General features: G+C 37.2%; 1 protein-coding gene across 4 annotated transcripts in view; it reads left to right on the top strand.

Moving 5' to 3' along the window:
* Positions 1–12,569, top strand: part of HMCN1 (hemicentin 1) — a 192,255-nt gene that overhangs the window by 33,705 nt on the left and 145,981 nt on the right. For all 4 annotated transcript variants that reach the window (XM_035333229.1, XM_035333227.1, XM_035333228.1 and 1 more), the window contains exons 3-4: positions 3,556–3,714; positions 4,315–4,437. In XM_035333229.1, coding sequence (XP_035189120.1) covers positions 3,556–3,714; positions 4,315–4,437 — 282 coding nt within the window. The remainder of the gene's footprint in view (positions 1–3,555; positions 3,715–4,314; positions 4,438–12,569) is intronic.

The raw sequence follows: 12,569 nt of genomic DNA, 5'->3' as shown, positions 1-12,569 counted from the left end.
AATGAGCTGCAAGTGAGACCTGGATCAGGTGCTGGAAGGAAAGAGAGGTATGGAAGTGGAGTTACTTTTACTGAAAGATCCTACTCTCTTACCTTCCTCAGTCAAACAAAATGCATCTCTTTTGGGAAGAGCCTTGCCTGAGTTAGTAGTGGTGGACAGACTTCTGACTTAAAAATATTTTAGAAATGGGCATATGGTTTGATCCCTGTAGTAAAAGATTGTTTGGAAGTTGATGGTGCTAGTTGGGGTAGAATGAGGAGATTAAAATTTGGCAGAAAGATTGAAATTCTGAGAAAACCGTAGTAAATTTATAAGGAGAGAGAAAATGCCAGTTGTTGTGCTTTTCCTTTTTGTAGGGAAATTAAAAATCCTTCTAGTGTTTATTTTTTTTTTTTGTAATAGCTATTCTGGAAAATAACTGTAACTGTTTCGAAAAAGGGTATGAATCAGATGAAGCTTTTGGGAATTTAAAACTCTTTATTTGCTAGCACGTTGTTTAAAAGTCAGTGTCTAATGAATTTAAGATTTCTGTCTTTAATACTGGTTGATTGCATATTTCATAATTACTTTGAAGATGTGCTCATTCCACTGAATTAAGACGTTAACTGATTTACTGTTATTCTTTATATTGATGAAGGACCAAAGTAAAAATTAAAAGAAGTGGTTAGGTCAGGACTGATAAGATATCTTGCAGTAGTTCTCCCAGAAAATGTGAGCATTTCCATAAAGTCCATTATGTGTATTTTTCCTAGAGAGGTGGTAAAAAGATGCAAGAATGAATAACATGCAGGAAGGGAAAAATCTGAGATAGATGCATTTTGAAATAAAAAAGAACAAATCTTAGTGAACAAGGCTAAAATTAAGGTGAAGTTAAATTATTTTACTCTTATGTATATATAAAACAAGCTAGTCTTTCTAGCACATTTCTGTCTGTGAAATTTGCCCTCTCCAGAAATCAGGACAACCCCAGCTCTTGCTTTCCAACAAAATCCATCTGGGTTCAGAACAATTTGAGTGTTTGGATGTGACATTGGAAATAGGCTTGGAAATTGTGTTGGCATTTGACAACAGTAAAGATTAGTCTGTGTACATCTCACTGAAGAAAGTATGTCCTGTTCTTTTTATGTTTAAATTGATGAAGAAAGTATCCCTTTGACACTGGGTAAGCTGTTAGTATTTTGCACGTTTTATATGTTTATTTGTTTATCTAACAGATAAACAAATGTGTGAATTGTTCTTAGGGGCAGCATGGTAATAACTTGTACCTGCAGTCTTAGTGTCACTTCTTTTTTAAGAGGGAACCAGATTTTTTGGTGTATCCTCATACTAAATACAGTTTTTACAATAGTTTTTACAATAGTTTTTACAGTTTTTTACAGTTTTTATCACTTATTTGCATAAGCAATATAATGAAATCTTGTCTATATAAAGTCTTTTAAAGCACAGGGAGTGTTGCATGATCCAATGGTACAGATGCCTATAAAGTTGCACAAGCAGTTATGAAAAAGCCTTCTTTGGGTGTTCCTGAAAATAAAAATGACAAGTTACTTACCAAAATCAGTCTTCTTTAAGAGTTTTTGATAACACCTTTCAAATTAGATACTAAAGTTATCTTTTTGTAAGTGGACACAATGCCATTTAAATAAATAGTTTTATTAATATTAAATTCAGACCGAAGAAAGGGAATAATACAGATAAACTGAGGTAAGAACCCAAATATCTGTGTGCATGTCCAAACTGAGAGGAAAATAAAACTTTCTGAGCTGTAGTTGTCACCACTGTTCTTTTCCAGAAAACTTCACAAGGCAATTGTAATCATATTTAATTGGAATTTGGAAAGAAAGACAGGAAATGTTGAAAGGAAAACTGTTGGTAATAAAGCTGATATATTTTTGTTTACTAGTTCTGCTTAGCTGCCTTTTGAGTAAACTTCTCTTCTACATCATAAAAATACCACGTTCATGCTTATTGTCAGAACAACCATTTAGCTTGATGGTGTTTCTCCTATCAGCAGATGCTGCCACATAAAACACTTAAAATATTATGTGAAACAGTAATATAGTAGACCAAAAGTGGGATAGAGAGTTTACAGCCACCTTCTCAGTACATGAAAAATTAGACATTACCTTGATTTTGCCTACAAATTAAAGCTTTAAGTAGGAGAGTCTTTTGCTGAAGATGACATTTGCTTTGCAACAGGAGGAAAAAAAATCATTTGGGTATATTGCTTTGTCCCATAGGATTGTATAAACATTGCCTAAATGAAGGTCTCCAAAACTGTTTTTAGCACATCAGGATTATCTCTTGACTTTCAGGCACTCCGGAGTTTGCCACTTGTTTCTCCCATTAAAGTAGGGCTACATTTAGAAAGGACCAACATACAAAAAAGAAAAGTGACCAAGTACCTATTCTTTAACGTAAATGAGAAGTTTGGAGATTTTTTTGTTTGTAAATCAGGTCAGAGATACTGATAGATTAAAAATTGTTACTGATGTGAACATTTTGTTGGGGTCAGCTGAAATTCTTAAAGTCTGGAGGACTGTGGGAGGCAGATTTTTCTTTTTATCCTCCTCCCCTCCACCCCCCGCCCCCCATGTGAATGTTTATTCTCAAAGCATAATTTCTGATTGCATCTGAAGAACTAAAAACTGATGCAACAATTGTGTTAGCTTTTATCTTCTTCCTTCCCAGCCTATTAAGTTTTGTGTGTAAAATGTGTGAAGTCATGATGATTATAGAAACACAAGAAATTCCTTATGTATTTAATCTTGAAAGCGCAGAGATCTGTTGCTGTGTGCAGGGCTGGGTTTTATAGTTTGTCTTCAGCTGTTTGGAAAGTTCTGTCTTCCATAAGTCAAGTTAATTTTTACGTAAGTGAAAGTGAACTTTTATTTAAACAGTATTTTTCTCTAACTCTTGATTTCTGAAAGGGTCAATTTCTCTTCCCATAAAGTTAAATACAGTCATACTTGGAAGCGTTTTGTTTAAATCCATGGTCTGAAAAATCTCCAGCTGTGCAGCTGTCTACGCAGCAGTGCAGGTCACTGGAAACATCACCTGCTGAGCACTGGCACTGCCCACCCCACGGTGTCTAGGTCGAGTTCCTGCTCTCCTGGTACTGGAGTGTCCTTCCGGAGAGCAGTGCTGCTGGGCTGAGGTCACGTCCCATCTGCACCTCTGACTGTGACCTCCCGGAGCTGCTGCGCACTACTGGAGCCATTAACTTGCCAGTCAGTAAGGGAGCATGTGAGTACAGGAAATGGAGCTGTCGCAGGAGCTGGGTGCTCCCAGAATAGATAAGAGACACCACCCATTTTCAGTGCTAACCACAATTTCCTCCTTTGACTTCGTTTTCCCTAAGGAATTATTGTAGCTGCTGCTTGTCTGTGAATTTGTGACTGCAGTCTGCAGAAACCGTACAGTGCTTTGGAAAAAAAAAAAGTGAATAAATTATTAAAAGCTGAGAATGTACCTGCCTTGAATGTTTGAAAAGAAAAATAATTTTGTTAGTATGTTCTTTTTCTTAGAATGTCTTTTTCTTCTAATTGTGAACAGGGTGGTGGAGACTGTCCAGAGATGAGCATTGGGGCAATTAAGATCGCTCTAGAAATTTCTCTTCCTGGTTCTTTCATCTATGTATTTACTGATGCACGATCCAAAGATTATAGACTTGCACATGAAGTACTTCAGCTCATTCAACAGAAACAATCACAGGTACAGAGGGGATTTACATTCTGAGCTGGTTTATGTCTGTAGTGCCCTGTTTTTGCTGTACTGAAGGGCAAAATTCCACTATGCAAGACTTAATGAAATCTCTATTTATGGAAGGAATCATAATACTGCTGTTCTTGGAACTTTATTTTTTATTTATTTTTTTAATAAAGAGGTATCTGATCTGATTAATAAGAACATAATTGACAACATTAAAAAGAAATGTTCCTTTTATTAATTTAAATAGTGCAAGTGAAACTTCTGCCATTGTATGGTCAGCATTCCAGGTATGTGGATGTCCTTATATTGTTCTGAAATGAGTGTTCTGTGAAGTCTGAGTGCTGATAGATGAGTGTGACTTATAAAGTTATTTTGTTTGTTCCTTTCTGCGTTGTTCTTTTCACCTGCAATGAATACAGTATGTCTGTCCTTATATGTAAAGTAATATGAACCCTTGCTGAGTGATACAGTTGTTTTCTTGTCAGGCCTACATACTAGCTGTAAAATGTTTTCCTACAAAAGCTTTCGCCATGTCCTATGTGACTTGGATTTGATGGATTTTCTTTTTCTTTCTTTCTTTTTTTTTTTTTTTTTTTAATATAGGTAGTATTTGTGCTAACTGGAGACTGTGATGACAGGGATCATATCGGTTACAAAGTCTACGAAGAAATTGCCTCGACGAGCTCTGGTCAAGTTTTTCACTTGGACAAAAAGCAAGTTAATGAGGTAAATTTGCCCAAACTCTGCTATATAGAACAAGGCAGGGATTTATTCTCTAAGTCTTTAAATGACCTGATTGTGGGCTAGTGTGATTAAGGAGAAATTCTAAATGTTCTCAAATTTGTATATGGACTTTGTTCCATCTTTTCATCTGCTATATCAGGATTCAATTCAATTAATTTTATTTATGTTAGGGAAGTCTGAACTGCCATAGCTAAACAGAGCATCTCCAAGTTCCCTCTGTCTGTGTTGGAAAGCTTCCAGGAGGAGAGCCTTTAATATAAGGGACAGCTCTGTGCTGTGTGAGTGTCAAACCAGTGGCCTTACTCCTCTGAATGCAAGTGCAATATCAGCTTTAAATGAACACTTTGTTAGCAAGCACAGGATGACTAATAAGCCAGGATATAAGCTTATGAACAGGTAAGCTAGCAGGCTTCCATTGTTCACAAAGCAACTGTGATACTTTTTAATTGAAGTTGTTTTTTCAACAGTTTTGACACTTTTGCTGTCAAATGGTAAGTTTGAGTCACGGTGAAATGCTTTGTTGTAATTGTTGACTCAAAGTCTTGAATGAATATTTTCTTTGAAAATTCCAGTGATTCTTAGACAGAAATGAAATTTCAGTAGTGCATGAGAAAATGGAGAGAGATGAAATCACACATTAGTTATTTGGGGAGCTGCAGTTGTTTATACATGTTGTAAATGTTTCCTTTTGACTTCTTGGTATAGGCCATAACTGGATGAGGTTTTTAAATAAAACTTTAATTTCAGTTTGTTCCTTTTCTTTTTATTTCTAAAACTTTGACAGTGACAAATGTTGGACATGCATTGCAGTTTTCTTCTGCTGTTGGTTAGTGAGATTGAAATTCTTACTGGGGATGTAATAAGGTACTGGCAATGATGTGAAAGTGATCAAAAGGAAGAACTTCCCCGAAGGGTTTATCCTCCTAGAATTAGATAGGTTAAATGTTAGAGGAAAAGAAATTGGCAGTTGGGACTGTGCAGTTTCTGATCTGCATTTTGCAATTTTTTGTGTAAGAAGGGTAAAACTGTCTGTGAGACTCCATAAAATCCCTTTATACTGAAAGAGTCACGATACTGCCAATGGGAAATGCTCTTTGTCAGGTATGCAGATTGAGGAAAAAGTATTTTTGTTTTGTTTTGCTTCTGGTTTTGGGAGGTAAGTGAGCAGATGTGACTTGTATGTATTAGGCAGGACCATATTGTTAAGAGCTGACATGCACTGTTCAGTTGGCTGTCTGCTTCTGCTTTCTGAACTTAGCACTTTTCCATTGCTAAGAATACCAGCTTCTGTTTGAACTGTTGGTCTGTCTGTGAATTTTGAGTAAGGTTTCAAGCAGGGAGTTTCAGTAGCCACTTCTACCTCTTTCCTGCTTCATCTCAGCATTTTCTTTGAGCAAAGAATGGGGCTTCTCATCTCTGGGGTAGACAACCCACAGCCTGTACAAGAGCCAGAGGGTGATACCGACAAGTGATGATATCATTAGGTGCTATTCTTGCAGGTTGTGGCTGTGGTTTTTTGGTGTGGGGGTGTGGTGGTGGTGGTGGAAGAATGCATTGCATTATATAGTTACACCTCCTTTCAGTGATTGTAGGCTGTAAATGGTCCCTTTGGTAAAACTCTACAACACTTTTGGAAGTCCTATACCGTAACTGCTGAACAAATTACATTAAAAAAAAAAAAAAAATAAATAAAAAACACGACAGCTTAGTGAGCTTACATACAGCTACTTCTGGGATAGGGGACTGTGAAAATGAGCTTACCAAAAGTCTACAGTTTCAAATAAAACCTTTGCTGCAGATTTCAGTTCTGGATCAGAAATACTACTTTTGCAAGAACATATGCCCTGCTGTGCAGATGGAAATGAACAGGAGTTGTAGTAGTAATCTGCATTAGCTGTTAATGGTATATATTTCAGATGCATCAGACACAGACCTCTCTCTCCTTTTTATCTGAGTAGTCAATGATGTGTGAAGAATGAAGTTTATAAATGTTAAAGCACAGTCACTGTTTTGGGCCTAGAGACGACTAATGCTGAATTGTAGATTAGGAAAGAACCAAGACTGTGAATACCCTGCCAAACCAACGTCTTGCTTTCCTCAACATTTTTGATTATTCTACCTCCCCACTCCCCCCAAATAAACAAAGCTATTTTTAGTGTATAAAGTTTCAAACCATTGCTCTCATCCTTGCCCTTTGTGCTTTAAGTTCAGAATGAACAGAATTAAGCAATATTATAACTAGCTACGAGGAAACACAACAAAACAGTACTTGATACTTTTCCAATGCTTGTGTTGTCAAGAAGACTAAGAAAGCTTTTTGCCTTTTTTCCACCTCTGCAGAAAGATTTTTATGATAATACTACAGTTAACTTGGTCACAGTTATTGTCAATTGGCCAAGTTGTGTTGGCTTCAGGCCAGAAAAGTGCAAAATAGGAGAGCTAAGTGGAGCTACTCATGTATTTGCTGAATGAAGCTCTTCAAAACATAATCTTCTTCTCTTACTGTTAGAAGAAATTGGAAAGGTTTCTGTGCATGGATAAATAAGAATATTCTTAATGTCCAAAATACAAGTTTTAGTTTCATTACCTAAAACGTCTTCTGGATTTCTTGTAGGTTTGGGTTATAAGGTCTACCATCATCTGCAGAGGTTAACTCTATCCAAGAAAGAAAACATTACAGGTTTCAAATAGTATGAGTCCAAATAAGTTTTTATCATATTTGGTAAAATCTGATGGGTTATATGGTTCCAGGTCTGTCAGAGAGGAAAAGTATTTCATGATTCTTAAAAGGGAAAGATTTACTATTCAAATTTTGGTTTTGAAGTTCTACTTTTATTAACGATTTGTGAATGTGATTGTACTTACGTACAGATTCATTAAGTAGTCTTCAGTTTGAAGTTTTCCAGCTGGTCCCTAGTCTTCAGAGGTTTATCTCAGTGAGTCAGTTTGAAAGTGAAGTTTCTTCTAGATGGAAGAACAGTAGCTTTCTTGTTTTTGCCTCTGTCTTAGGAAGGTGGTTATGCTTGTCTTATCTCAAAGCATTTAAGTCTGGATCCTGAAAGGTGTTTCAGTAGCCTGAGGTTTCCTTGGCTGCAGTAAAGTTCCATGGCTGCAAATTAAGGTCAGAGCCTACAAAATCAGTAATTGCTCCAAATTAAAATGCGTTGAGCATCCTCATTAAACATGGTTTAGACTCTCCCTCTACAACAGATTGCAGATTTTATACCCAAATCCAATTTTGTTAGTATCTTCCCAGAAAATACTAATTTTGACATGAGCTGAAGTTATGTTTCACCCCACTTACAGAACTCTGTTACAAGGGGAATAAGTAAATAAACTCCTGGAAAAGGCTGATGCCAAAGGTTTGTACTGATGCCGCAACTGGCAGTAAGATGAACAGTGACAATTAGCAGTGTGTGAATTTGGTACAGTTTAAAAAATGTGGAGAATAATTAGTCGTCAGTAGTTTAGATCATGGCTCCAGGTGATTTTGATTTGTTTGTGGTAAACAAGAGTCATTACTGGGTCTGATGAACATGTGCAGTTGGTGTGGCTAAAGCCAGGAGTTCACAAGAATGCGAGCTAGCGGAGTTCGTTATTTCTTTTAGTGTTGAAACACTTGCTTGATTTTTTTCTTACCTTACTCTTACCTGAGTTCTAAATGCTCTGCTCCTACCTGCTATAAGAAGGGAAAATTTTCCTGGGCTGCTTAAAAATACAGCTTTCCTAATGATTTTTAAAATAAGGAGAAGTGGATGTTTCATATACAGGCTTCAGAACATTGATGGGAGGAGAACTGAAAGTGACTGTGAAGGTGGCTGGAGACATTGTATTGACTTTGGTGTAAAAGAAGGTGTTACTGAGTGACTGGAGAGGGGAATGGGACTAGATATAAAAATAAAAATAAAAAGGTTGGAATTCAAGTGAGTGAATATAAGCAATGATGTGAGTGAGAGGAGGTAAGAAGGGAGCTGAGGACAGAGATTGGACGAGCAGTAACAGAACATATTAAAAGAAGTGGTACATAAGGAGTCATGGCACAGAAGGTGAAGGTCTGTAGGTTCACACAGATCTGGTATGGAACCCAGTATTCTTCACAGCGATGAATTCCTTGCTCTGAACAGAAGTCTCAAACATGCTGGAAAGCATCCTACTTCTCTTGGCTGCTAGTCCTCACTGAGGACATCTACTCTGAGTTACACCTACATGGCCTGGGTCAGTGTTAAAGGTCCGCAGTCGGGATGAACACCAGGTGTATGTTTAGATGTCGCTGCAGGAGGAAATCATTTTATGTTTTGTTTTACTTTGCTAAAAATGTAAAAGGCCCCTCCAGTGTTTTACAAGAATAACACGAAGGCAACAAAGTCAAAGCACAAAAGTGCAGCATATCGTTAAGGTCGCTTGCTTAGCCCTGTTCCTTGTTGCCTTCTTGCTCCCTCCCTAGCAGTCAGCGTGTATTATCACAGAAAAAGGGAATGGTTTCATGGCTGAGGCAGCTGAATGCTGCCTGGGAGAGTATGCTTCTACTCTGGAGATATGGACTGTACAGTAAATGCCAAGCAAGAGAAGAAGTAGTTACAGCTGTTCTTTCTCCGGTTTATGTGGAACTTGGATTCTCTGGAAGAAATAGACTGTGATCATGTACGTAAGGGCTGTCACAAAGCAACTGCAAAGAGGATGTTTTAAAGATAGTTGAAAGCAAGCAGACTTAATTCTCATGTTTCCTAATTTTGAAGTGCTTGAGATTCAGTACTAATACATTTCTAATGTTTTTTGATCTATATGATGTATAGTTTGTGTACAACCCAGGACATATTTTCATAGTATAATTTTCACATGCAGTGTCTTGGTCATATTTTTCTACATCCATTACTAGAATATTTTCTCTTTGGATGGAAGTAAGAGCCTACATATAGTTAAGCAATGAAACAGTTAACTTCAAATCCTTTTGCTTTGACTGTTTGAGAAATATTATTGAGACTAAGAATAAACAAATGGGAATAGAGACCATTCTCCATATATTTTCCAGGTTTCAGTATGCATTCCAAGAAATGACCTGACAGCAGGGCAGGTTGCAAGAGCAAATTCTCTGGAGAAGTGTTATAAATTTCTGCGTTTGCCCTTCCCCCTCTAATAATACTCATCGAGTCAGATTTTGGCAGAACAACAAAAGATGCAGTTGTTTTGGGGGCTTTCTGTAAGTGTCCCAAAGGAAAAAAAGCTACTTCAAAACCAGTGTTACAGCAGTATTGCAAACCTTATTGGAATGACAGGGTTGGGAAATGCATCTCTCAGAATTGCCTGTTGAACTTCGGGGGGAAAAAAGTTAACTTCACAAGCAAGTTATTGCCAGACTAAGGACAGCTGGGTCATTCTCTTGGCTTCCATTTTCACTTTTGAACTTGAAAAAGTCTCAAAAACATTTGCTTAAAAACTGAGGTTAGGTTCTGCTCTGAATTTAAGCTACTCACAGTAGCTTCCAGTTCTGATGTATATTCCGATGTTAAAAACAAAGGTGGTTTGTCTCTCTTTTTTTTTCTGTAATGTCAGTTGCACAACACAAAATGCATCATCCTAGGGAAAAGTTACTTTAAGGGCAAATTCTGCTATAAGAGAATTGAAATAGCTTCATGGTCATCAGCCAGCCTGCATACAATTTATAAACTGGAATTTTAGCTAAGGTTTACTGTAGTATCAGAGTACTTCCTAAGCATTGCTCCATCTTTTCCCATAACTGTTCTGAGAGATACAATTTTTGAATGAACATTCTTAATTGTAAAGTGAGAGTTGAAGAGGGGTAGAGATGGAGAAAAAGTCACCTTCCATTCTCATGGAAAGAGAACATAGCTAATTCTCTGTGTTGAGATTTCCTAAAGGATCTAGTCATATCAATTTTGGTCATCTGCTGTGAGATCAATGCTATTTTTATTCTGCGCTGGTGGCAGTATGTTCAAAATGTTGTGTGTCAGACATGTCATCCCTCTCTCACTTCGTTAGATTAAGTTTATTACCAAACTTTTCTAGATGTACTGAGAAATGCCATAACCAATCACATTCAGCATACAACTCTGGAAATCAATCAAATCATTGTGATTTACAACTTCTGAAATGTGTTGTCTTGCAAATATGTATAAGCTTATTTCTGTTTTTATGCAGACATCTGGGATCATATAGTAGTAGTTCAATCATATGGACTTTGACAAAGCAATGCAGAAACTAACCTGTGGACCTGTATTTTTGCATTACTAATGGACTCATAGACAGATAATTATATGCCCTTCAGATTAGACTTCTGATCTAATTTGATAGTGTATTAATGAACAATTTATTGGATTTTATCAAGGATGCTCAGCTCCCATTTCTGGTAAGATGCATCATTCCCTTTCCAAAATCAGCATGGCTTAATGCAGTGAGTACTGTGCTGGATTGTCTTAACAGGAAAGCCAAAAGCTAAATAGTTGGTTTCCTTCCACAGCCAAAAATAGTTGATAGCTGCTCTTTGCAGAATATGCCCAAGATGTGCTGTCTGACTGGTGTTTGAAGAAGGATGGCTCAGAAGAAGCTGAAACAGAACCATTTTAATGCTAGATATGTTTATTTTATCCAAAGACCAGCAGTTTTCCTTAGAATAACCAGAGTAGCATCACAGTTACAAGTATACTAGCTTTTTCAGCAATGGACATGCACAGAGCTGGGCTGATGGGTATGTTCTTCTCTTTGTTATTTAAATTGGTGTTGGTATTTTGTGGCAGAATGTTGTCTGAATTGACTTAATGGTTAACTGAAATTGCTTTTTTGTCAGATAGCAAAAGGGGAGTAGAAGAGGATTGGAATCACTTAACTGTGTTTACTGAACACACCTTTTCTAATTTGAAAGTGCTCTTTGTTCTTCTAATACTTTTATAGGCTACAAGGCCTCATATAATTTACCTTTGGAAAAAAAAGTGAGCTTTTGGAATGATTTCCATGGCTCAGCACTCCTCTCTGCCAAAAAGGGATATCTGGGGCTCATAAAAGTATTTGTTTTGATTAGATTTTTGTTTTAAAATAAACGGTTGCATGCTGCTGACAAATTTCCCACTGGAGAGCCTTCCCACTTGCCCCCCATAATTTTAGAAGCTGTAACTTAGTACTGTAGTGGCTTGAAGTGAGCTGTGCAGTATAAAAGTGAGATCTTTTCTAAAGGGAATTAATATGATGTAGTAGTCTAAGAAAAATAATGGGAGGGAAAAAAAAAACACAACACAGGTTCTTTGTTTTAAATCTAGATGGATATGGCTTTCCTCAAATTCTTTTGTTGAAACTATTTGCTTGGAGTTTTGGTGACTGCAGTTTAAAACGTCCCCCTCTTTGGGTTGTTTTAAATCCAGATCCTTCAGCTATCTCTTTTGCAGCATGACCACAGCAGTAGCTAAGTCAAAGGTCAGCAAAGTGCTTTGGGATCACTGGGATCATATATGTTCTCCATTAGTAACTTTATCATTGTAATCCCAACAAACTTAAATGACTTGTTCGGTGCAGAAATGGTTTAGAGCAATCTTGGCCAGGTGTCTTGTGTTGGTTTATAATGTGGAGAGATGGTTTGTCAAGCTTTAGTACTGTTTCCAGATTGACCTAGGTTGAATTGTGTGTTCTTTCTATCTGCTTTCTAATACAGGTGGCTATGTCTGTAAAGGGAAAAATCAGTTTCAATTAATACAACTAAAAAATAATTATGATTAATTAATAATACAAAAAAAGTTAGTTGTTTGTGTTTTTTGGGAGATGGGGGGACAAGGGGAGGAAGGGAAGGGAGAATTGCTGATAAAAGGCAATTCAGGGTTCATCCCAGCAAGTAAAATTGTCACAAAGCAGCCTGTTGGGAAAGCCTGATAGTTATTGCTATGCTGCACTGGGGAGAAATCAAATTCTAGTTTATTTTTATTGTGAAATAATGATTTTATTAGAAAACTGAACAAGTTGCAGAGAATCATCTCTCACAAGATTTGTGAATGGGAGTGAGCTAAGCTGCTGATGGCTTGGACCTTCCGATCCTTTACAAATGTGAGAACTAAGCATGGAACCCTGTCCAGGAGCACTCAGTGGGTGGGTTGCCATCGTAACCCTGTCACTTG

This window comes from Oxyura jamaicensis, chromosome 8 (genome assembly GCF_011077185.1).
Source record: "Oxyura jamaicensis isolate SHBP4307 breed ruddy duck chromosome 8, BPBGC_Ojam_1.0, whole genome shotgun sequence".
Classification (NCBI taxonomy): Eukaryota; Metazoa; Chordata; class Aves; order Anseriformes; family Anatidae; genus Oxyura; species Oxyura jamaicensis.
The sequence above is the reverse complement of the archived record's forward strand: the minus strand, read 5'-3'. Positions and strand labels throughout refer to the sequence as shown.